This window comes from Oncorhynchus tshawytscha, linkage group LG11 (assembly GCF_018296145.1).
Source record: "Oncorhynchus tshawytscha isolate Ot180627B linkage group LG11, Otsh_v2.0, whole genome shotgun sequence".
Taxonomy (NCBI): Eukaryota; Metazoa; Chordata; class Actinopteri; order Salmoniformes; family Salmonidae; genus Oncorhynchus; species Oncorhynchus tshawytscha.
Window position 1 is genome coordinate 35,199,882 of NC_056439.1, and position 25,275 is coordinate 35,225,156.

At 42.9% G+C, this 25,275-nt stretch overlaps 1 protein-coding gene across 4 annotated transcripts in view; it reads right to left on the reverse strand.

Moving 5' to 3' along the window:
• Positions 1–13: 13 nt before the first annotated feature.
• The window catches only part of LOC112261844 (pleckstrin homology domain-containing family G member 3), a 56,661-nt gene continuing 31,399 nt past the window's right edge, over positions 14–25,275 (reverse strand). The window contains exons 3-20 of one of the 4 annotated variants that reach the window (XM_042330052.1): positions 24,723–25,231; positions 22,010–22,110; positions 18,618–18,687; positions 18,459–18,505; positions 18,192–18,342; positions 17,824–17,955; positions 16,795–16,977; positions 16,615–16,707; positions 16,443–16,529; positions 9,838–9,871; positions 9,475–9,582; positions 9,184–9,216; positions 8,198–8,208; positions 7,480–7,758; positions 5,586–5,681; positions 4,201–4,311; positions 1,826–3,320; positions 14–1,697 (exon numbers count right to left, since the gene is read on the reverse strand). In XM_042330052.1, coding sequence (XP_042185986.1) covers positions 877–1,697; positions 1,826–3,320; positions 4,201–4,311; positions 5,586–5,681; positions 7,480–7,758; positions 8,198–8,208; positions 9,184–9,216; positions 9,475–9,582; positions 9,838–9,871; positions 16,443–16,529; positions 16,615–16,707; positions 16,795–16,977; positions 17,824–17,955; positions 18,192–18,342; positions 18,459–18,505; positions 18,618–18,687; positions 22,010–22,110; positions 24,723–25,231 — 4,361 coding nt within the window. In that variant the 3' untranslated portion in view covers positions 14–876. The remainder of the gene's footprint in view (positions 1,698–1,825; positions 3,321–4,200; positions 4,312–5,585; positions 5,682–7,479; positions 7,759–8,197; positions 8,209–9,183; positions 9,217–9,474; positions 9,583–9,837; positions 9,872–16,442; positions 16,530–16,614; positions 16,708–16,794; positions 16,978–17,823; positions 17,956–18,191; positions 18,343–18,458; positions 18,506–18,617; positions 18,688–22,009; positions 22,111–24,722; positions 25,232–25,275) is intronic. The other 3 variants (XM_042330054.1, XM_024437471.2, XM_024437472.2) reach the window with 3 other exon arrangements.

The window sequence follows — 25,275 nt, forward strand, 5'->3', positions numbered from 1 at the left end:
AAAAAATGATGTATTGTAATTTCAATAGCTCAGATTTTATTGAGCATATATGCCATTTCAGGTATGAAATTATTCTGTGCCGTTTCTGGAATGAAAAGGTCTAGGAAGACGAGGATCATTTTATAAATAACAAGGAAATAGATCAGAAAACAACTCCAGTGATGTATGAAAACAATCATAGTATTGAGTAGTAGCTAAATGTGGCGCATTTGGCTGAATAGTAGACAGCACAGACCATACATCTCCCATTTTTAAAACAACTGAAGGAAAAACACTTTGACCAAAGGTCAAATAGGATTGAGTGAATCCTAATGGCTGTAAATCCGCAATAAATAACTTAAAAATGGTGGCCCAGCCTTCCAGATTTACTCCCATTTATATATTAAGTCGCATATCTCTTTACACTATTTCCTTGCTTATGACCCTCACAATTGATTCACAAATAGAGGATGACCATTGCATCGTTACACAGAAAGAAAAAAGAAAAAGGGTCATCTGGACAGATCTACTTCAATATGCTGACGTTTTTTCTCAAAACCATTTTCCTTATATACATAGTCATTCTCTTTATGTAAACACATTTCATGATGGTGTAAGAACAAGACACATTTACAACTATTTACACATTTTACAAAGTCACAACATATTTTCCCATGGGGTGCCCTTGATTGTTCAATATCCCTAGTAGGTAACACCAGAAGTGAGAAAAGAGTGATGTGAGAAGGTGATAATACAGACAAAAAGTAGAAAATGAAAATGGTACTCCTAACACAGTAGCAGTAGTTACTGCCTAATAGACAGTATTTAGTCATATTCCTTGACGTCAATTGCATATATAGGTAGGAAAAGGCTTATTTCATTATTTACAGAAAGCGATCAAATAGGCAGGGCATTTACAGTGTTTGTGTTTGATCCCAAGTTCTGGAATTTTGCTCGTAGGTTTTTTACCAGACTACTCTCAATCTTTTTGCCTGAAGTCAGTGCAGACCTCTTGGCACAGTACTGGTAATCGAGGCTTTTCGAGATTTTAAGTTTGGTCTTTCCTTTAGCTCCTTGTTCCTCCACTCTCGTCTTCCCTCCAGTCTCCTCTGGCCCATCGCTAGCAACCCTCTCCACTATAATAACCTTGTGCTCGTTGGGCAGGGTAGCCTGACCAGCCATGTAACAGCTCCTCATTGTCTCCTGAAGGTTCTGCAGCTCCTGTAGAGGCAGTGTTCCTAGCAAGTGATCAAAAGAGTGCCACCTGCAAAGTGGAGGCTGGGGCTGAGCCTCTCCAACAGAACCCCCACCCTGGTGGTCCATGGATGACATAGTCTCAAGTGAGTCTGTTAGTCCACTGTTAGTGTCTGTGGGGCAGTTGCAGCTGGATGAGTAGCCATCGGGGCTCCATGAGGTACTGAAGCCCTCAGTGCAACTCTGCATCCTCTCTGGGACGGAGCAGCTATGGCTGACAGGTGATGGGTGGGAGGAACCAAGGTCCAGCCTGTGGTTAGTGTATTTGGAGCGCAGCTCCTGGACATCTGGCCAGTGGAAACTCTGTGTCTGCACTGGGCTGTGAGGACTGTTGGGACAGGGGGACGTGACCTGTGAGCTAGCCCCAGAGTTGAGACTTGGGACTGGGCTTGGGCTTGGGGTCCTCCGCTCATGCACGACCACCTGCTCATAGGATTTGAGTGACAGTGTCAGGTTAGGCCTACCTGCATACACAGAAAGACAGGGCAGAGATAAGGGACATCAGTTTGATCATTTTAGCTTTGCAGATTAGAGTATCATATCAAATCATAATCGATCAGCAAAACATTAAAACAGATCCTTGACAGCTTACCCCAGTCTCTTCTTTGGACCTTCTCCTCATAGACAGCTGGTAGGTTCTTAAAGGCAAGGTGGTTCTCAGCCTCCATGTTTCTCTGCCTCACCACAGGCCTGCTGTTCTTGATGCGCTGGCTGTACTGGCGGGCCAGTTGGAAAACCTTGTTCTTCATCTTCTCCATATCCTGCAGAATCAGGTCCTCTTCCACCCCTAAACGCAGGCTGATGATCCTGGGGAGGGGAGATCTACTGACTGTGTCTCTCTCCCAGGACTTGGGAGTCTTATTCTGGCAGGACTCCTGCCCTGAGAAGGGGTCTGGGGAAGTTGTGATGGGTGATGGGGATTCCTCTGAGACAGCACCCATGTCTGACTCCTCCAGGATCCTCAGGGGCTTGATATACTCAGCTTCAAGGATCTCTCTGCTGGTTCCCCCCTTCCGGGATAGAAGTGATCTGGGATGGACAATGTCCTCTGTACCCTGGATACCCTTGGGTTTCCCAAGGCTCCCATAAACCTCCTCCATCTCTATGTCTTGCCACACTTGGACCATGTCCAAGGATGGTCTGAAGAACTCATCCTCGTCTCCAACAGGAGCATCATTGACACTCTGGGACCTGGGCTTGATGTCTGCAGCTTTTTGTGGCTCCAGCACAGGGGTATTATTAGTCCTCTGCTCTTTTTCTAAGCCAGGAAGGTCGAACACTGACCAGGATGTGGGCCGGTTGTTCGGGGAGACCTTCCCGTGCCCTGGAACCGCTTGGTCCTGGGGTTTGCTGTTGAGCTGCCGGCTCAGGTGTCTGACCAGGCCTGCAGGAATATAGGACAGGCTCTCCCTGCGCTTGATGCTGAAGCTGGCATCCTGGTGCTCTGCATGCTCATAGTACCTCCTGATCTTGTGGATGAGTATCCGGTCCTGCTTGGAGAGAGTGGATCTGCGCTCCACCTCCATGAGGTGGTCTGGTCTAGGGGCAGGCGTAGAGTTGTTGCCTTTCAGGAGCAGTGGGTGCTCTGGGGTGGAGTTAACCAGGGTCTGGACCTTCTCCTCGAGCTCGGTGTTCAGACAGGGTGTACTGCTGCTCTTGCTGCCCAACTGAGGTGAGGGGCAGCTCAGGGAACACAGGTCCTCTGAGACCACCAGGCTGCCCACAAAATGCTCAGTGATTACACTGCCCTGGTCCAACACAGAGGCAGGTAGGATGCGGCTGGTCTCAGTTCCCACCGCCGCACCAAACTCTGAACACTCTCCATTTGTCACTGCTGAGTTCATCTCGTCCTGTTGAACAGAGCAGTCACTCTTCTCTTCCTCCCCTCCCGCTCTGTACCTTCCCTCTTCCACCACTCCTCCCCCTATACCCCTCTCAGGCTCCAGTGTCAGAGACATCTCAGGCTGTCTGGGAGGCAGGGTTGGCAAAGCATCAGGCTCTGTGTATAGGGGTGGGTTCGCCTCACTCTGTTCCATCACTACTACCTTAGGAGCACTGCTTTGAGGAGGAACCTCCTCCACATACACCTGGATAAGGAGGAAGGAAGAGTGAATATTAACATCAGGATGGAATAAAGCAATTTGGATATGATAAGCCAACAGGTAGTTACAAATCACCAGTCATTATCTGACATTGGATCAATGAGCTAAGTCAAGTGATCAGGTTAAATCTGCTACAGCAGCCATAATCTCTGATCCACGTCTGGTAGTGCATGGCGTCGAATATTCTGACAGAGACAGAATCACAGTAGAATGTGTAATAAAACGATCAGAGCATTTTGATTCCATTTTTATAGCTAATTCATCACAATTGCCACCAGCCATTTCATATGCACCTGCTGAACTCTGCTGTAAAATGTAGCACTTTAGTTTAACAGTTTTAATTTCACAGATTTGACCCTAGTGTGCAGTTATAACAGACTAATTTCCAGCTGCAGTGTGGTTGTGGCAGAGTATGTGTGTGTGTGTGTGTGTGTGTGTGTGTGTGTGTTGGGGAATGCAGTAGGAGCTGCGGGTAGGAAATAAGGGAGGGACCAAAACAACTTGTTACACTCGGCTTGGAAGCAGACAAGAGGACCCAGCATCTATTAAACATGTTCTCTGTCCATGAGAGATGACAGGGTGCAACAGCATGTAGGAGGGGACATTCTAATTTACAGGGTATAAATACACAACCCCCTAGTTGTATTAGATCAGAACCATTTTGGGCCACCTACCAGTCTTCCCAAATTCCCATCCCCTCAAAAGATGAAGACTTTTCTGTTAGTATCCCCTATATTTTAGATATACAGTACAACAAAACATTCATCCGTTCAGAATCTCTTCAAGCTTAGTCTCATGTGACAGATTTGGTTTTGGGTGCCAAGTGCACCTTAACTTTGACCCAGCCAGTCCAAACTCTTCATACCTGGTCAGTGAAGGTCTCCTCTATAGCCAACTCACTGATCTCCTGGGCCGATGTCTCCATCCTCTCCCCCATTGGTCCCTTCTTAACTACATCCTCATAGTGTTCTTCATCCTGGGGTAGCAGAACACAACATGAAAGGGACTGCAGCATGCTTAGGGTGAACACTGGGTCTTAGATGGCCAAATCCATACAGTGGAGTTTCACAAGACTTCTCTATCATCTGGTTCCAGACAGTCACAAGCTGGGCAGCACTGATTTACATTTGGTTTTAAAGCACCTGTGTGACAATACATACATTATATAGACATCTGACATTCATATTACAGGATGTTCAACATTCAAGCCATTTTAATGCTATTATAGCAATTAACCTTAATAAAGCTCCTCTGTAGTTTTGGAAAAAGCAAAAGGGAAACCTTTTAACTAATGTGAAGACCAAAGCACATATTATCCTGACTCCCTGATTTGACAGCCAAATTCACCTTTGAAGTCATACATCAGCTCTGTGGATCAATTGACTCAATGCAAATGCACCCATCAAATAAGCACAAGGCTAATTGCTAACTTGTTCTCTCTACAATGTTGATTTTCAAAGCAAATTGTGTCACATGCGCTGAATACAACAGATGTAGACCTTACCTTTTAATGCTTCCTTGCAAGCCCTTAACCAACAATGTATATCAATGATGTATGTATAGATCAATGATGCCGCTCTTGCTGCGGGTGATTTTCTGATCCACCTCTCCGCAGACAACACCATTCTGTATACATCTGGCCTTTCTTTGGACACTGTGTTAACAAACCTCCAAATGAGCTTCAATGCCATACAACACTCCTTCCTTGGCCTCCAACTGCTCTTAAATGCTAGTAAAACTAAATGCACGCTCTTCAACCGATCGCTGCCCGCACCCGCCTGCCCGACTAGCACCACTACTCTGGACAGTTCGGACTAAGAATATGTGGACAACTACAAATACCTAGGTGTCAGACTAGACTGTAAACTCTCCTTCCAACCTCATTAAGCATCTCCAATCCAAAATTAAATCTAGATTCGGCTTCCTATTTTGCAGCAAAGCCTCCTTCACTCATGCTGCCAAACATACCCTCGTAAAACTGACTATCCTGCCAAACCTTGACTTCAGCGTTGTCATTTTCAAAATAGCCTCCAACACTCTACTCAGCAAATTGGATGCCGTCTACCACAGTGCCACCCATTTTGTCATCAAAGCCCCATATACTACCCACCACTGCAACCTGTATGCTCTTGGTGGCTGGTTCTCACTACATATTCGTCACCAAACCCACTGGCTCCAGGTCATCTACAATTCTTTGCTAGGTAAAGCCCTGCCTCATCTCAGCTCACTGGTCACCATAGCAGCACCCACCTGTAGCACGCTCTCCAGCAAGTATCGCTCACTGGTCATCCCCAAAGCCAACACCTCCTTTGGCCACCTTTCCTTCCACTTCTCTGCTGCCATTGACTGGAACAAATTGCAAAAAAATCACTGAAGTTTCAGACTAACTCCCTCACTAACGTCAAGCATCAGCTGTCAGAGCAGCTTACCGATCACTGCAGCTGTACACAGCCCATCTGTAAATAGCCCATCCAACCACCTACCTACCTCATATTTGCTTTTCTGGTCTTTTGCACACCAGTATTTCTACTTGCACATCCTCATCTGCACATATATTACTCCAGTGTAAATTGCTAAATTGTAATTACTTTGCCACTATGATCTATTTATTGCCTTACCTCCTTGCCTCATTTGCACACACTGTATATTTTATATTGTGTTATTGACTGTACGTTTGTTTATCCCATGCTTTATCTTGGCCAGGTTGCAGTTGTAAATGAAAACTTGTTCTCAACTGGAGTACCTGGTAAAATAAAGGTGAAATAAAATGAAAAAATAATATTTAAAAATGCAGTTAAGAAAATATACATAGCCTCATTATTGTTATTTTATTGTGTTACTTTTTATTTCATTTAGTAAATAGTTTAACCAACAATGCAGTTCAAGAAATAGCTAAGGGCTTGTAAGTGGTAACCTGTTGTATTTGGCACATGTGACAAATAACATTTGATTTACTAAATAAATTAAAGTAAAAAAAGTATCACAATAAAATAACAACTAAGCTATGTACCAGTACAGAGTCAATGTGCAGAGGTCATATGTACATGTAGGGGTTAAGTGACTATGCATAGATAATTAACAGCAAATAGCAGCAGGGTAGAAAATGGCTCTTATGTCTTGGGGCTAGAAGCTGTTAAGGAGCCTTTTGGACCTAGACTTGGCGCTCCAGTACCGCTTGCCGCGTGGTAGCAGAGAGAACAGTCTATGACTTAACGATTTTTGAGGTCTGTAATGCTCCGCAACACATGAGAGGAAAGCATGGTAGTGTGCGTGTTAACCATTAGGGCTGGGAACTGCCAGAGACGTCACGATACGACATTATTACGATACTTAGGTGCCGTGCCGATACAATACGTATTGCAATTCTCACGATTCTATATGTATTGCGATTCAATATTGTGATATGATGTTCCAAACATATTGCTCACTATATGTCTGCTGCAGAGAGACAAGAGAGCATGAGAACATTTGTTTTGATCAGTCATGGAAATTAACGTGCTGATAACATGTTGGCTCACTATTAAAAAAAGAGAGATGGAGAACAAGCTATAGGATGAAAAATACCAGAGTTTTGGCGCAGGTACAGCCGACTAGCGCTAGCTAAGGCTACCTAGCAACAAAACAATTTAATTAAATCAATACTGAGTCAAGTATCAATATAATATCATCCAAAATTCTATTATGATGTAACTGTTGATTTTTTCCCACCATCACTATTAACCATTCCATTCTAAAAACCTCAAATTCAAACAATAACAGGCCTTTCAATAGTCACATTTTCCCCAACATTCAATGAAGTCAAAAACATGATGAATTATAAATCTGATCTGCAGTGACCAGATTTCCATGATACTGATTGTTGTTACATTCCTGGAAGGTTTAGTCCATGCAGTTATGTGAGTGTGAAAACCAGAAGCATTCCATGAGTATGGCAAATGGTAGCTGGCTTTTAGTGAATTGCATCAAGGCTGAGGTAAACAGAGAGGGAGATGGTTGATTGGAAAGCCAGTGAAATTGCAGAGGAAATAGGAAACCCATTGGTGGCAGTGAGTCTCACCGTTGTGAACCAAGCAGAAAGTAAAGCCCTGGCCCTATAGTGCCAGCAAGAGATGGCTGCCAGCTTGGAGCTGGCAAAGTCGGCTACCTGGTCATCCTCCATCAGAATATCGTCTGTGTTTATCTCCCCCTTCTCCTCCTCCTGCTGCTCAGTGCCCCCCTGGCAGGGTAAGGACCCTGGCTTAGGGTCCTCACTGGGGCTCAGCTGCTCCAGAGATGCCCTCCCGCGGCCTATTTTCTCGTGGGCTCCCAGCACACCAGGCCTCTCAGCCTCACCTAGACTGGAGCCCAGCATACTGACACTAGCAGTTGGCTGCAGGGAACGCCTGTCCCCCAGAAGAGCACCTTCACTGTCTGTGTGCTGTAGCTTGAAGTCACAGAGAGTTGAGGTGTTATTCAAAGGCCAGCATAGAGATGTTCCTTTTTAATGTAACTGCAAGGTATAAATGTGACTGCTTTAGCACGGCGTGAGATATGAAGGTACATCATGTGATCATGCCAAGCTAGCATGCTGTGCGCCCCACATTGTGGACACATCACTAATCAACAAAACCCTGAGCCCGAAACCTCTGCCTTTATTAACACAATATGGTTCAGCCCAATAAGCTTAGAGTAGCAATTCCTCTATTGGGGTTAATTTCTCTCAGCAAGGTTTATTCTGCATTTCCTTTCAGAGTCAGTGTCAAACCTGTGAGAACAACATCTCACTGAACCACATTGAACGGAGTCAACCGATTTCTCTTTTCTGCACAGAGGAGAAAAAAACATGGCAGGGAAAAATGTACTTTCATCATTGGGAAGCTTACCTTCAGAATGGCTGCAAGTCAGGAGAAGATAATGAAGAGGAGAAAATAAGAGAATGTCAACAATGCTGCCACAACAAAAAATAGAGTTATATCATACTGTAAACACACTAATAATATCTGAAAACTGGCAAGTTAATTGGATAAACTGTGAATGAGAAATGCCTCCTTTCAGAGACTCAGAAATAAGGCAATTCACAAGGACAGTCCTCTCTGACTGAGGAATATGAAGAACATTAGACAATTACAACGTCATTAGGTTTGTAGCTAAATTGATTTGAGAGGGCGTAAAGACGCCAGAGACAAGACAGAGGAACTTAGTTTATCCCTTTGTTGCTCTATATTTAAAAATCAGCAGATAACGAGGCTGACTGCACAGCCATGGCAGACTGACTGGGGAAGACACATGGAGACAATTTCCTCCAAAACCCATTTGTCTTTAATATAACCTAACCACACTTATTTATTTCCCAACTTATTAATGCTGTTCATATAACCATAAGTACCTCTATCTCCCATTCCATTCTCTCCCATCACTGCCCTTTCATTGCGGGTCAATTAGAATGCATGAGAGCAGTGCAAGCCACAGATCTAAAGCCAGGACTGAATTTGACTATTGAAAAGAGCTCCTGCATGACCAAGCCTTTCAGTAATATGGCCCATAATTAACATCATTATGGGTGATCTAGGGCAGAGGGGGTTGTGGGGTTGAGAGAGGAGTAGGGGTCTGGCCTTTTGATCGGGCTGTCCAGGGGTCCATCTACGGCAGAATGACAGCATGGGGTGAATACTGAGACTCAGTATGGGCAACAGGGAACCTGAATCATGGCAGCAGTGGCTCCAGGGTTATGAGCCAGGCCAGCCTGTTAATCTGGTCTCAATCTTCATTTAACATACAAATCTCATCATGATAATGAATAGCCTCTAACAGGGACCTCTTTAACAAGATCGCAGTGATAAGTAAATTAGTGGCATCCCTGTTGCCTTACCTTTGGTTGTCCTTACGATCTGTTTCCCTGGTTCTAAAATGTAAAAAAGACAGTTGAAGCATAGTGAATATATTTGTAGCAAACATACAGAATTCTCATGGACTGATATCACAAGCAATGAGCTTGAGACACAACCAAAAACCAAGGAGTCTCGTTAAGAATAGTTTCAGACTGTAGAACTGTGGGGTAAGTGGAACCAATCAAGCCTGAAGAGATGGCTTGGCTTTGGTGTTGTTTTCCATGAAACAAAACATTGTTTTACTATGTGCAGGGGGGAGGTAACTAACTCACCTGATGTCCTGCGCCCGGGTCTCCCCTCTGCGGAAAGGTCTTCAGCCCGGCAGTATCCAGCCTTCTTCAGCCTCTCTGGGCTGTAGCGGTACTTCCCCGACCCTGGGTCTGCACACAGCACAGCAAGCAACACCATCACTCAGGCACTACCGCTCACTCACTCAAAACCAGGTCAGTGAATTAAAGAAATCGTTCTCTACTCTTCAAATGGGGACACAACAGTTAATAATTGTTCCACATTTCCAGTGAAGTGATCCTCTTGCACTCAATGACAGCCTTTCCTGTTGCTTTGTTAACAGCCACAGCTATGTTTAGTGCCTTTATCTTTTATTCATATTAACCATATTTATCTGGAATACTCACAGAGAGAATCCATTTCGAGGATGGCCTCTTTTACCTGGAAGACAGAAATCAAAAGAAAAAACGGTAGGTGTCACTTTTATTAGACTTCAAATTTACAACTGCCGCATTGATACGTTCATTAAATTTTTAAAAACAAAAGAACAGCTCCACCCCCCCACCCTTCCTATAAGGTGCATAGGTCTGCATGTAAACAACGAACGTCAGCATGTCATAAAGGAGATTAAATGGAGATACACACAAAAAACATTTATTTTATGCAGAAGTGTGTTAAGACTAATAGTATTTCTTTGTCATAATATAAATATATAATAAAAAATGTAGGAATGAAAAATAAGAAGGGAACTGTAGTAGATGATTGAATGAGAATAATTTATTTGGGTAATCTTACTAGTCATATTAGAAGGAATAGTATATAGCGCCATATATGCAGTCTAGGTCAACATCTTAAAACTGAATGGGAGTCAAGTCAAAGATTCAAGCTAAATGTAATTGTTTATATTTAAGCTGGGTAATTGTTCATTCAGTAGGAAGGGTAGAGAAATCATCAAATAATGAAATAAAGGGTTGTCAAAGGGAGTACAATTTATCTGTTAATCCTCTTAAAGGTGAATTTGATATTTTCTAATTTAAGAAAAACATATATCTTGGAGCCATACAGCTAGAGAGGAAGGGGCTGCGGATTTCCAATTCAGCAGAATCCTGCCACGAGCCAGAAGAGTTGTGAATGCAATACTATGAGTGTTTAGACAATATACGAGGGGGGTCTTCTACAGCTCCAAAAATAGCAACATAGGGAGATGGTTGACGTTGAATAGCTAAGATACAGTAACAAGATTTCAAAAGACGGAAGTCCAGAAAGCTTATCCATTTGGAGAAAGACCAGGATGCATGTTAGGTTTGCAGGAGACTGCGCACAGCATTCACATTTGTCCTCTATATATCAGGGTATATGTCTGCCTGTCTGGACTTGCTCACAATGAACTCGAAGGAGCACCTTGAACTGGATGAGTCCGAGTCAAGCACAGGAAGAAGACGAGTTTACCCTTTTTAATAGCGCTTTCCCACCAGTTTAAGTTCTATATTCATCTCATGTTCCCACTTCTCCATAGTTCTATTAAGGGTGGTGTTGCCGAAGCACATAACATACAAGTAAAATGTATGAGATTAACCTCTTCTGGCTAGATTTAACATTTTAAAGCAGTTTGTCTCATGGCAATGCCTCCGGCAGGTTGGGGAAGATCCTTCAAAGTCAACTCTGATTGATCTTATTTTAACGAATACGCCAGATAAATATGTTTCTACTGGCGTCGTCATCCAAGAGATTAGTGATCATTGCCCAGTTGTGTTAGAGATGGGAGAATACAAAAATCTAAGCCTCGCGCCATTACAAAGAGGAACGTCAGTCAACAATATCTTTATTCTAGTGACCTTGATTGTATTTCAGCTATCCCTGAACCTGATTTAGCTTTGCACTTCTTTGCAGATGTCTTCTATACCATTGTGAATAATCATGCTCCCTTCAAAAAATTAAGTGTTAAAAAGGTTGATTCAATGCCTAGTGCACACCGGAATTATCAAAAGGGATAAAAGGGATGATGCTTGGGTCAAGGCCAGAAACACCGGCTTAGGCCTGTCAGACAAGTTTTTAAGCAACTGAGGAATCATTGTGTAAAATCGAAATCTAAAAAGGCTAAATCTGATTATTACACAACTGCTATTTCAGATTGAAATGGGAGCCCGGCTAAATTCTGGAAAACTGCCTCCTCTCTGCCACAACAAATTCATTCATACAACTGGCCTCATTACAGGGGAAGAAAATGCCGTAATTGATGCATTTCAAATCAGCGGGCTCTCTTTGATAGAACTTCTAAGCCTATTTACAATGATATTGGGCTGGATGCTGATAGGGAAAACTTGCTGAATGATTAGAGAAATTATGCTAGCAATAGACAAGTGATGCTAGAAATAGACAAGAAATCCACTGAAGGTGGTAATTGGATTCTGGTCTGCTTAAGTGTGCAGCGCCCAACATTGTTGCCTTAAAAATAAATAAAAAATCATTCGTTATTTAACATTGTTTTCAGGAAATATTCCCAAAGTATGGAAATCACCTCGTGCCACCATGCCATAGGGCGGGGATCAGTGATTTTAATAATCAATTATCTCCTAATTTCAAGGCTTCCTTGTCTAGCTAACATTCTTAAATCTTTGGTAAATGCACAACTTTGCAAACATTTTTGTCAGAGAAATGTACATTACTCCTTTGTTTACAAGGGCCTACTTCATAAACGTCTGTTGAAGTATAGACACCGGAGTTGCCTAACCAGGATTGGTTAAGGTTTCTATGGTCTCCACAGAGCTAGGTAAATTTGCTTTTAAATTTAATGCACTGTATTGCCGGAACAAAATTCAAAATCAATTTTATCTTGATCTTTATCTGGTGCAATTTAAAGTATTGATTGGGGACTTATTTACGGAGGAATGCAACTGTTTTTCTGGTTGATTTGTGATGTTTGTTGTGCTTACCATGATTATAAATGTACACAAATGATTTAAAAATAGTATTATACAGGGCACATTTGGAAAGGAGACCTAAGTCTCAATGTCTTCTCTTTCAAAATAAAGGTTAAGTAAATACAAAATAAATTAAAGTATAAGCAATATAGAAGCTTGTATAAGTGGCAGGGAACCATTTTCTATGGAATCGCTAAACACCTACAAAAAAGTTAAATCAGATAATATTTTGTAAAATTCTGGGGTAGCAGTCAGGTCCCTGAGCTTTGCTACTCTGCATTTACCAAAATTATTCTTGTAATTCTTGCAATGTTTAGCGTCAGATGAGCTGATTGTAGGGGCATTTCAGTTTGCCAAGAAGGAGTCCATTTTAGAGGCAGCGAGTTGGGGATTCAGATGTGTAAAGAAATGAATAGAATGATAAAAGGTTTTGTTGATATCGGAAGGGGTTGACAACAAAGTACCATGGGCATCTTTAATATGTGGAATGAAACGAGAAGCTGCATTGCATTTGATCTTTGTCGCCATACTCATAGAAAGAACCTTTGGACTGTAACAGCTTTTCAGCTTTGGATGTAGCTAAATGATCAAATTGTGCCTGAAGATCATTGCTTTTTGTATAGCTGAGGATCTGGGTTCATAGCATATTGGTGATCTAGGTCTGAAATATACGTGATTGTATATACATACGGTAATCTCCATTAGAGATCTTCATGCTTTATTAAGAGTGGCAGAGTAATATTTGATATTTGGAGAGTAAAAAACCCTCGACCTAGTGAGATATACACTACCGTTCAATAGTTTGGGGTCACTTAGAAATGTCCTTGTTTTTGAAAGAAAAGCTATTTTTCTGTCCATTAAAATAACATCAAATTTATCAGAAATACAGTGTAGACATCATTAATGTTGTAAATGACTATTGTAGGTGGAAACGGCAGATTTTTAATGGAATATTTATATAGGCGTATCGAGGCCCATTATCAGTAACCATCACTCCTGTGTTACAATGGTGCGTTGTGTTACCTAATCCAAGTTTATCATTTTAAAAGGTTAACTGTGCATTAGAAAATGCTTTTGCAATTATGTTAGCACAGCTGAAAACTGTTGTAATGATTAAAGAAGCAATAAAAAAAAGGCCTTTTTTAGACTAATTGAGTATCTGGAGCATCAGCATTTGTGTGCTCGATTTCACATTCAAAATGGCCCAAAACAAAGTACTTTCTTCTGAAACTCGTCAGTCTATTCTTGTTCTGAGAAATGAAGGCTACTCCATGCGAGAAATTTCCAAGAAACTGAAGACCTCGTACAACGCTGTGTACTACTCCCTTCACAGAACAGCACAATCTGGCCCTAACCAGAATGGAAAGAGGAGTCAGAGGCCCCGGTGCACAACTGAGCAAGAGGACAAGTACATTAGAGTGTCTAGTTTGATGAACAGACACTTCAAGCCCTCAACTGGCAGCTTCATTAAATAGTACCCGCAAAACACCAGTCTCAATGTCAACAGTGAAGAGGCGACTGGGATGCTGGCCTAGGCAGAGTTGCAAAGAAAAAGCCATCTCTTCAGATTACCTCAACAAATTGACAACTAGAATGCCAAATGTCTGCAAGGCTGTAATTGCTGCAAATGGAGGATTCTTTGATGAAAGCAAAGGTTGAAGGACAATTATTTCAAATAAATCATTATTTATAACTGTGGCAACATCTTGACGATATTTCATATTCATTTTGCAACTAATTTCATGCATGTTTTCATGGAAAACAAGGACATTTCTAAGTGACCCCAAACATTTGAATGGTAGTGTACATGGAGGAGACTTAATCAAACTAGTCATCTTGACTACTTTGTCTCTCTCACACTTGCATCTAAGTTTTTTTTTTTAATAATAGGAGAGAATGCAATCGGATCATCATTGGCCTTCACAAAACTCTTACAGGGGAGAGGGGGGGCTTGGAGGGCTGGCGGTTGGGAGCTTGGGCCGGTGGATCGCTGGTTCAGGCCTCTTTAAAAAAACAACCTTGTGGGTGATCTGTCGACATGCCCTTGAGTAGGGCGTTGACCCTGGTTGCTTCTGTGTGTCGCTCTGGATGGGAGTGTTAGATGACTAATGTGATGTAGTTGAGTGGTTTCACTGCAAGTATATTGTATGTTTTAAGCATTCAATAAAAAAATAAAGAGTGGCAGAGTAAGAAGTAATTTGAACTCTGAGAAAAGCCATTAAGGTTGCCCAAAGGAGAGAGTAAGAAACGGTCCAACTTATTTGTTTCTAGAAAATGAGTAAATCGATTACAATTAAGGTACAGAATGTTTCATCAGAAAGTAGGAAGTCTCCAAAATGGTCGATCCTTTTGACATAGCAAAAGTTTATATCCAAAAGTAGAGGTGCATGGTCCGAAATGACAATAGCTAAGTATTCGCACGAGTCAACTGCTGGCATGAGTGCGTTATCAATGAAAAAGTAATTATATGGACGGTGTGGTAGACACAACAAAAAAATGGAAAACTCCTTCACAAGAGTGTTTTGTAATATCCAGGGGTCAGTGCAACCATTCCATTGAATACATGTGGAGAAAGCTTTGGACATCATTGACTGATGGGTTCTAGGATGTGAGCGATCTAATTTTCAATCTATGACAGTTATTATCTCCTCCGAAGCTCAAATAGTGGCTGTCCAAATGGATAAGAGATTGTTAGTGAAGATTACATAGTCCCATTTGGGAGCGTAAACATTCAGCAACACCGTGGGTGTTTCACAAAGTGTACAGGTTACAATAATGCATCTTCCTTTTGAATCTGAATTCCGTCTGACGGAATGAAGGGTATCTTCTTATGAATAAGAAAGGCAGGCCATCTGGCCCTAGTGTTGATATTTGAATGATAAAAACTGAACCAGCCATGTGCTCCGGAGTCTATATATTGGTCTGTAGATGTTTAAGATGGAAGAATAATTTGGATCTCTTGATTGGTCCATTTAGCCCCCTCGACGTTCCATGAGGTGAGCCTCACTGAGGCACCACTTTTTAAATGTTTTTTATTGAACCAAGTCAGTTAGGAACAAATTCTTATTTACAATGGCAGCCTACCCCGGGCCAATTGCGCACCGCCCTATGGGACTCCCATTCACGGCTGGTTGTGATACACCTGGAATCTAAGCAAAGTCTGTAGTTACGCCTCTAGCACTGAGATGCAGTGCCTTAGACCACTGTGCCACTCAGGAGCCCTTTTGTGTTGGTAGAGTGATAAGTCTTTCATTGATGATAGTGACTTTGAATTATCAGATGTCTCACAATCAGTTGTGATGTATTTCACAGAAAATAAGGCCAAACCTCAAAAAGTATGTCTATCAGAACGTGACATCTGCCTTCTCTTAGCGTTTGGCCTAGTACGTACCTTGCCAATTCAATGTGCCCAGGCTAAAACGGTCGTGAGGGGAAAAAGTCTTGCCCCAGGTTCTTAGTGAAAAATTCAGACATTAATTTAATGACAGAGCCCTCTGAAATTTCTTCAATATTTGTGATTCGTATATTTGAACGCCGTGAAAGATTCTATACCATCTATGGTTTCGGAGAGGAGCTAGTTTCTCTCCAGCGATGTGCACCTTTCTTCCAGTGCAACAATTCTGTCACTGTAGCCAGATGGACAATGGATGTTGAGCAAAATCTGTTGGCCATGGCCATCTATGGCTTTGCAACGCTATCGAGAGTAGCTGATATTGGGGTCAAAGCAGCGTTCATTGTCTCTTTGAGTTCTGGGAATCATGAAGCAAAGTTTGTCAGAGACGGTAGGTAGGCCTGGTGCAGAGTTCAGTCATCCTAGAGTTTCGTTCCGATTTCTCTTGTCTTTGGGACGCAGTTTATGAGCTATTTTCAAGTAAGTAGTTGCATTAGACTTTAGAAAAAAGTTAGTGAACTAGAAAATGTATATTTTAACTTTGTTGAAAAGAAGCAGCCACCCACACATACAACCTTCATTCACATGTTAACCCGGAAGCCAGCGCATTAGTTTAGAGGGAGGGATTAGAGTTGGCTGGTGCAAGACTGTGGGCTACTTGACAGGAGTGGAGAGGAAACCCTTGTCGCTATAGATTTACCTTCTGTGGGACAATGGTGTGGTGGTTCTCTAGAATCAGTTTCTTGATATGATGAGCCCAGAGGCGCTTCTCCTCTACAGTCTTGGCCTGAAAAAGACACTTGTCAATTATACTGAGCTCATACAGAACTACTCTTATTACAAGAGAGGACGGGCTTATGGTCCACACTCACCTGCACAGTGTGAGGCTGCTTGGGATGCTTGAAGTGGATCACACTGAAGTGCAGGGGGTCCTTGGCGCTGTCAAGCAGCATCAGGGTCGAGCACTGAAACCACAGGGAGCAACGTTACGCCAACCCAACAGAGCTAGCTCATGGCATTTGGGTTAGGTTCCTCTACTTTTTGTTCATTACCAATATGTGTGTCTTGTAGACATAGTGCTCTCCTCTCTTTTTGGTGATGAGGAGCATCTTGTCAAAGAGGAACAGCATCCTGGTGTTCTTGGCACGTTGGACCTGGAAGGTTCCCTCCAGCACCAGCTCTCCATACGTAGTGAGGTCAGGACCCTTCCAGTTGATCAGGAGAGACTGGATCTCCTGCACACACACACTCCTGATTGCATCTAGGTCTCCTAAACATAGTCTGGGTACACAACACTGACAAAACTGTACATAAAAGCATGCAGAAGGGGTGAAAAGTCTGAAGAGAACAGTGTTTTTTTTAACGCGACAACAGAAAACAACAAGTAGGCCAGGAACCAATGGGCAGTGAACTCACCATCTAATCAAAGGCATTAAATGAAACAAATAGAAAACCCAGCAGACACTGTGGCCCTGTGGTAGATTTATTGAGTCCCTACGAGGCCCCAAATCCCTGACCAAACTAAACAGAGGTCGGGGAGACATGGAGCTTTGAGCCACCTCGGAGGCTTACTGATCAATACCACTCAGAGCAGGTTAACACATTTGCTTTGGCCATTTTTTTTCTAAAGATTTAGGCTTCAGCAAACATCTTAATGTTGATTATGGAAGTTAATGGGCTGCTTTATTGGAACAACAAAGACTGTGCAACTAAACAAAAAAAATGGAATAGCCTGCCCTCACACAGTACAGTAAATTCAGTCAGGGAGTTACTGTGGGAGCAGCAGGAGAGCAACCTGGAATAGTTGCTGGGTGACTAAAAGGATTCCCCATCAACACAACCTCCAGCAAGACAGTGAAACAGCATACTAAAGCTATGGCCATGACAGACAGGATAAACTATGAGCAGAGCAAGAGTAGCTACACTTCATTAACTGATATAAAACCTATTGAGAAACAATCACATACAAAATTAGCCCAATTAGATACACCTGCATCATTATATAGTGTAACACAATAGTGGTAGGTGGAAAGGGGCGGGTCAAATTCCATTCACCTCTCCCTGAGAGTAGCCATACTGACCTGCAGCCTGACAGCGTGCTCGTGTTTCCTCTTCATGTCATTGATGTACCAGGCCACCCCAGTCATGGTGTCAATGGCCTCCTGCACCACCTCATAGCCCTCCTTCTCAGGGTCAAAGTGCTTGGCGATCTCCTGTTAGAGGGAAAACAGCCAGAACATGAGGAATCAAGACCTCTGGAATGAAGTTGAATGTGTTGTTGTATGCTATACAATGCTCTACCATTGCCATCTTACCAGGTTAAAAATGTATTGGCCTCCTGTCAAGGGACCCCACAATCAACCTGAAATTGCAGAAGTACAATTCTACACAGCTTACTTGGACCATCTCTACCCATAGAAAAGGTAGTATGCAGTGAGGACCAGTGTACCTGCAGAAGCAGGTGGTATTTGAGGATCCTCTGGACAGGTTTGAGCAGGTAGGACCCCAGGGGGAGAGAACGCTTGAGGAAGGCCTGGCGATCCCTGAAGAACTTGGCCAGAGTCGTACTCCTCATGCAGTCGGTCAGTGTACCCACAGAGCTAGAGGGAACACAAGTCAATGCATCGTATTATATGACTTCCATTGTAATTTAAGGTTACAGATTCTTAACATGTCCCCCAAAGGTTCCAGAAAACCTTTACATTCTTCTACTTACTTGGGGTAGTTTGTGCAGTACTGTGTATAGATTTCAAAAGCGTCACTCTATAAAATAGCAAAGGGAGGAAAAACACAAAACCAGATCAATAACACTCCAGCCTGTCCAGCTTCCCGATGATAGGTATCAATTCAGTCTGTGCGAGTGGCCTCCTCTCACTTTGTCTACGAAGCAACTGGCCACAGCAACCGGGTCATTCTCACACATGTCCAGAGACTGCAGCAGCTCACTGTGGAGGAAGACAGACCGACGCAAGACTAGAATAAGGTTTAGGTCGGAGACCACAAAATAAATTCAGTGTAAACTACATCCAGGTACTATGTTAAGGATGAAAACATGTTTTTGTTTTGCATGAATGCATTTGTTCTGGTTAACCTCATTCTGCCCAAAGACTCAACAGGGTCAGGTTTCCCACAGCAGAGTGGACACAAGGAGAGAGGGGTCACCATGCAAAAACATAAAAGAGTACAAAACCAACAAAAGTTGTTTTTACATGGTCACACACAAAATCAAACACATTCATAACTTACAACACCCTTCAGCTGCATGGGCTGACGAAATAAAGGAACAACATAGCAATATGTCAATATGCTGAGTACAATGGCATGTCTTTATACTTTTTTGTTTTGCCTGAAGACAAATATTTTCTTGACAAATCATGAACATGTTCCAAGACATTCTTTCATCAAGCCAATATGTGGCCTATAGTGGCAGGGAAACATTGTTTCTGTTTCAGGGGTACAAGAAGATTTCAGTGTGATGACCTTTACAGTGACCTGACCCTGAAACGGGAGCAGTACTGTAGCTTTAATAATAGCATGACTCAGATGAGGTCACTAGTCAGTCATGCACATCTATAAACTGAATGACAAGTCTAGGACCATCTGAAAACCCTGCATATGAAAATGAACTGTATTACAGTCTGCTGCGTGAGACATTCATTCTCCAATACAATGACAAATGAGAATGCCATTTCACATCTCATCTCCTCAGAGGTTCATACAGTTTCTGCTTTAATGTCCTCCATCACCTGGGAAATGTGCAAGAGTTGCACATGTTTTCAAACCAGTGCTTTAAAAGTACGCTTGGCTCTTGCGGATCAGCTCACCCTGGGCCCTTGCTGCGACTGAGTCATGCCAATTAGCAGGGTTTAGCCGAGATGATGGAAAGTGTAACGCGGGCAATGGCACGCATCCCCAGGCTGTAGCAGCCATGTCTGGGTCAGACAGTAACTTCATTTACTTTATAAAACAAAAGCAAACTCCCCACTCCAGTGTAACACATTGTATATTGATGCTGTAGTTGAGCCAGAGGGATGCACATGAAAACTCCCCCTGCTTTAGATGTAACAATCACTAATCAAAAGCTCTATTTTACACTGGTGGAAATCTCATACAGTTGAAGTCAGAAGTTTACATACACCTTAACCAAATACATTTAAACTCAGTTTTTCACAATTCCTGTCATTTAATCTCAGTAAAAATTCCCTGTCTTCGGTCAGTTAGGATCACCACTTTATTTTAAGAATGTGAAATGTCAGAATAAGAGTAGAGAGAATGATTTATTTCAGCCATCACATTCCCAGTGGGTCAGAAGTTTACATACACTCAATTAGTATTTGGTAGCATTGCCTTCAAATTGTTTAACTTGGGTCAACCATTTCGGGTAGCCTTCCACAAACTTCCCACAATGAGTTGTGAATTTTGGCCCATTCCTCATGACAGCTAGTGTAACTGAGTCAGATTTGTAGGCCTCCTTGCTTGCACACGCCTTTTCAGTTCTGCCCACAAATTGTCTTTAGGATTGAGGTCAGGGCTTTGTGACGGCCACTTCAATACCTTGACTTTGTTGTCCTTAAGCCATTTTGCCACAACTTTGGAAGTATGCTTGGGGTCAATGTCCATTTGGAAGACCCATTTGCGACCAAGCTTTAACTTCCTGACAGAGGTCTTGAGATGTTGCTTCAATATATCCACAGAATATTCCTACCTCATGATGCCATCTATTTTGTGAAGTGCACCAGTCCCTCCTGCAGCAAAGCCCTCGCACAATCTTATGCTGCCACCCCCATGCTTCACGGTTGGGATGGTGTTATTCGGCTTGCAAGCTTCCCCCTTTTCCCTCCAAACATAACAATGGTCATTATGGCCAAACAGTTCTATTTTTGTTTCATCAGACCAGAGGACATTACTCCAAAAAGTACGATCTTTGTCCCCATGTGCAGTTGCAAACCGTAGTCTGGCTTTTTTTTTGAGGTTTTGGAGCAGTGGCTTCTTCCTTGCTGAGTGGCCTTTCAGGTTATGTCGATGCAGGACTCGTTTTACTGTGGATATAGATACCTTTGTACCCGTTTCCTCCAACATCTTCACAAGGTCCTTTGCTGTTGTTCTGGGATTGATTTGCACTTTTCGCACCAAAGTACGTTCATCTCTAGGAGACAGAACGTGTCTCCTTCCTGAGCGGTATGACGGCTGCGTGGTCCCGTGGTGTTTATACTTGCGTACGATTGTTTGTACAGATGATCGTGGTACATTCAGGCATTTGGAATTTGCTCCCAAGGATGAATCAGACTTGAGGTCTACAATTACAAGGTCTTGGCTGATTTCTTTTGATTTTCCCATGATGTTAAGGAAAGAGGCACTGAGTTTGAAGGTAGGCCTTGAAATAAATCCACAGGTACACCTCCAATTGACTCAAATGATGTCAATTAGCCTATCAGAAGCTTCTAAAGCCATGACATCATTTTCTGGAATTTTCCAAGCTGTTTGAAGGCACAGTCAACTTAGTGTATGTAAACTTCTGACCCACTGGAATTGAGATACAATGAATAAGTGAAATTATCTGTCTGTAAACAATTGTTGGGAAAATGAGTTGTGTCATGCAAAGTAGACGTCCTAACCGACTTGCCAAAACTATAGTTGGTGAACAAGAAATTTGTGGAGTGGTTGAAAAACGAGTTTTAATGACTTCAACCTAAGCGTATGTAAACTTCCGACAAACTGTAAATGCACCAGAACCATTATTTTCAACAATTGGGTTTTTATGGCATTACGCCATCATTGGGAATCATGTGGGAGGAGCCTTACTCTGAGAGGATAAGGATGTTTTATTTTTTCTCTTTTGGCATGAGGCTTGGTGAGCATATGCTGCACAACAGCTTCATATCTCCCATCTAAACATCCAAATGGGTGCACAGAGCAGGTGAACGTCCTGATAACGTCTGGAGCAGAGTTGACATTTACAGCCATAGTGTGATTTGTCTCATTCTTTACTCATCCCAATCTGCTGTGTTGTTCTAGGCCAATCTGCATTTGGTGTTGGTTAGTCAGTCATTTTGTCTTTGTCCTGAAAACAGATTTAGATGGATAAACTCTCCAACACAGCCATACAACAGATGTCCTGCCGGGAAGCCTTTGAATCTTTGTCAAAAGAACATTCCACTAAAAAGGTCAATATGTCTTCTCAACGTCTGCTCAAAGGTTTGAGTGTTAGGTTGAGTTGTTTTTGTGAAGACTGTCTGTAAAAATAAAACAATTAAATTTGCAGCTTACCTGTTGAACTCATATATATCCTCTATATTCCCAAACAGGGAAGAGACCTGGTCTGGACGAATGGGAAGGTTGTCCATGTCTATGATGTGAGCCAGGTAATCCTAGAGAAACAACAACACTGGTTATACTGCCCTGACAATCTGCCTAATGAAGAACCATCCTGGAGTGAGTGCTCTGTCTAAAATACCATTTCTGATTATTTGCAGTAGAGGGAGCTTGTGTATAGATAAAGTTGAACATGATCAAGCGGTTGCCTCCTTGGTGGATTCCGCTTCAATGTTGTTTCAAGTTATTACACATCCTGTTCACAGGCTAAAAAGACCACAGACAGCAGATAGGATGAAGTCTATTACAACAAAACTGTATGACTCATGATGTGTGTGTTCAAATCTAAGCGGTTCAAATTGTTATTTTAAGGATTTATTACTTGCTACTGTGAGGTCAGTAGCTCTGTAAAAAAAACAGTCTCAGACCAGCACAGTGTTCTCCTCCCATGACCCCTCTCTCTCATCAGGCTGCAGGACTACTCTGGGGTAGACAATATCAACTAAAAACATAGGCACAGTTTCTCCTCTCACCTAATTACACTCATGTTTGTATACAAACACATGCACACATCCAGTCAGTGCAGAGTAAAGTAGAGCCCTCACACATGAGAACGTTTTGCATTCCTCTATAGAGTTCCAGAGACTTGTAGAATCTATGCCAATAGAGTTCCAGAAACTTGTAGAATCTATGCCAATAGAGTTCCAGAGACTTGTAGAATCTATGCCAAGGTGCATTGAGGCTGTTCTGGTGGCACAACGCCCTATTAAGACACTATGTTGGCATTTCCTTTATTTTGGCAGTTAGCTGTATGTACAGCCTACTATTAGACTGTCAGCTCAAGGTTAGGTCTAGGCTTGTGGTTATGGATGGGTAACCCATAAAGGGTAATGCCCTCTAGGGGATGGGAGGGGAAGAGGCATTTAAAGGGTTGCAATACTTCTGGACAGAGATGGCCTAGTGAGAAATGGTTGGGAAGAAGGCTATGGAACCCAGTAAACAGATATTGACCCTCAGAATTTCAGAACATCTGTCGAGGCGGAATTGGAGGTGTGAGTCCACCTGTCACACAGCTGTCTTAGAGCTGAGATTAAGAGGCTTCTGCTTTCATGATATGGTGTGGAGGAGCATGTTCCTGGATAGTTTATGTGTAGAGCAGACACTAACAGTAGCAAGACAAAACCAAACAGATGAATCATTAAATACATCACTGAAGTGACAAGTTTAACATCCCTGCTACTGTAACTTTGCACAATAAGATGCTACTGCAGAGCAAGTCATTGAAATGCTGCATTTAGATTGGAGAGGTTGAACTTTTTGGGGGTTGAGAGAACTATAGATTTTGTTATTGAAAAATGGGCCAGCTTCTCCCCACCTCAACAGCATGTGGGGGAAAAAAACAGTTGCTACTCTCCTATGTTTCTTCAGTTGGCATTGTGATGGCTGTGTTTTTGTTGGCCATTGCCTGCTAGGGCCCGGAGGGCTCCGTATCCTAGTTTGGGTCACAGTGCAGCAGGCAGCTAGGCAGTGCTCACGGAAAAGTTGGAAGTCCAGTGGAAGTGTGAGAGTGTCTGGGGAGCAGGACTGTGTCATTACTCTGGCGGATGCTGTAGCGAGGGCTCGGTAAGGGCAGATCTCCCTTCAACACCTAGGGAAGGCGCCAGCAGCCCAGTCAGACACAGAGACTCAGTGAGGAGTGCCCGTAACACACTACCTCTGACCTGTCTGCATCATGTGTTAAAGACATTATAACCTGCACTTAACAGGACTTACGCCACCATACTCCTGTCAGTACTCATCCAAAGAGGATAATTATTCCAACCTGAAGGGTGCAATAGGGGAGGCTGATCAATCTGCACAGTTGGTAGTTGTTTGACTACAAAGGCAGCAGCCATAAGAGACCAGTTGACTTGATTGTAGAGCGGATTAATCAACTCTGTCCCATTTGCCACAACTAGAAGATGAAATCTGTAGCAGCTGTTCAAATCTCTGACTAAGATCATCAGGGGAGAAGTTTCTGCCTTGAGATGCTGTGTCCTGGCCCCGATTCTGCTTTAGAACTAAATACGTGAAAAGATCCCAGTCTCAGCTCTGTATGCTTTCACAGTAATATAAACATATAGAAAGCATTAACCTACATACAGAAGCTTAACCACACAACAGCTACTCTATAATTCTAATCCGCTGGTCTTACAGGCTATAATGGTTACATACTATGGAATTTTCCATCTGATATGAGAATGCCATTTGGAAAATAAATGCAATTGCTATTGTGAGTTACGAAATACACAGGGAACATTTGTCTGAACCACATCTAAAAAAAAAAAAACAGGAAATCAAACTAGATCCTGGTAAAACAAATCAACCCTAGAATATTTTATTGGTACCAGAGACACGTGGCTTCAAAGGCCAGCAGTCACTTGGAAAATTGAGAACCTAAACCCATGAAGCCCATTCCTTTGTCTCATTACTGGCCAACTCCAATAAATCACCTCTATATAAAAGGAGGTACAGATATTAAGTCATAACTACATACCATTCCAAAAGAAACACTGAAATTACCTATTAAATTACACTAATCATATGGCCTATAGTGAAAAGATTGCATTGATTAAGATCACGTCCTAATAACCAGAACTGATTGGATGCAACCCTCAAGGCGACTCACCTCCACGATGCTGCAAAGGTCCCTGACATACATGCGCTCCGTCTCAATTATCTCCATGACTACATGGTCCACGTAGCTGAGCTTAGGGTTGGGCGCCATGGCTTCAGTGGCAAAGGGTGAGGTATGGGTCTGAGGTGCATTAGTCCTCCTGTTGGTGGTGGCGTTGTTGTTGCACTGGGACCTGGTCTGACTGTGGTTCAGCCACTGGTCTCTGGTCCCCCCCTGGCTGAGGCCCTGCATCTTGATCTGTGGCTGCTCCCTGGCTCCCTCTGCAGGGGTGAGCTCCAGGTCAATGTCCGCTCCACTGGGGGGAGGTGGTGTGGAGGGGAGGGCTGAGGTACTGCCGTAGAGGCTGTGGCTGTCCTGGGAGGAGACTGAGGACAGAGTGGACACCAGGCTCACTGGACGCTCAGCCTCTCCCGCTGAGGGGTCAGCACAGAGCAGGCTGTAGCCGTCTTGTCGCTCATGGCCACCACTGATGGAGAGGGCAGAGTACAACCGAGGAGATTCTGATAGAGAGAGGAGAGAGTGAGAATGAGAATAGTCTCAGGGC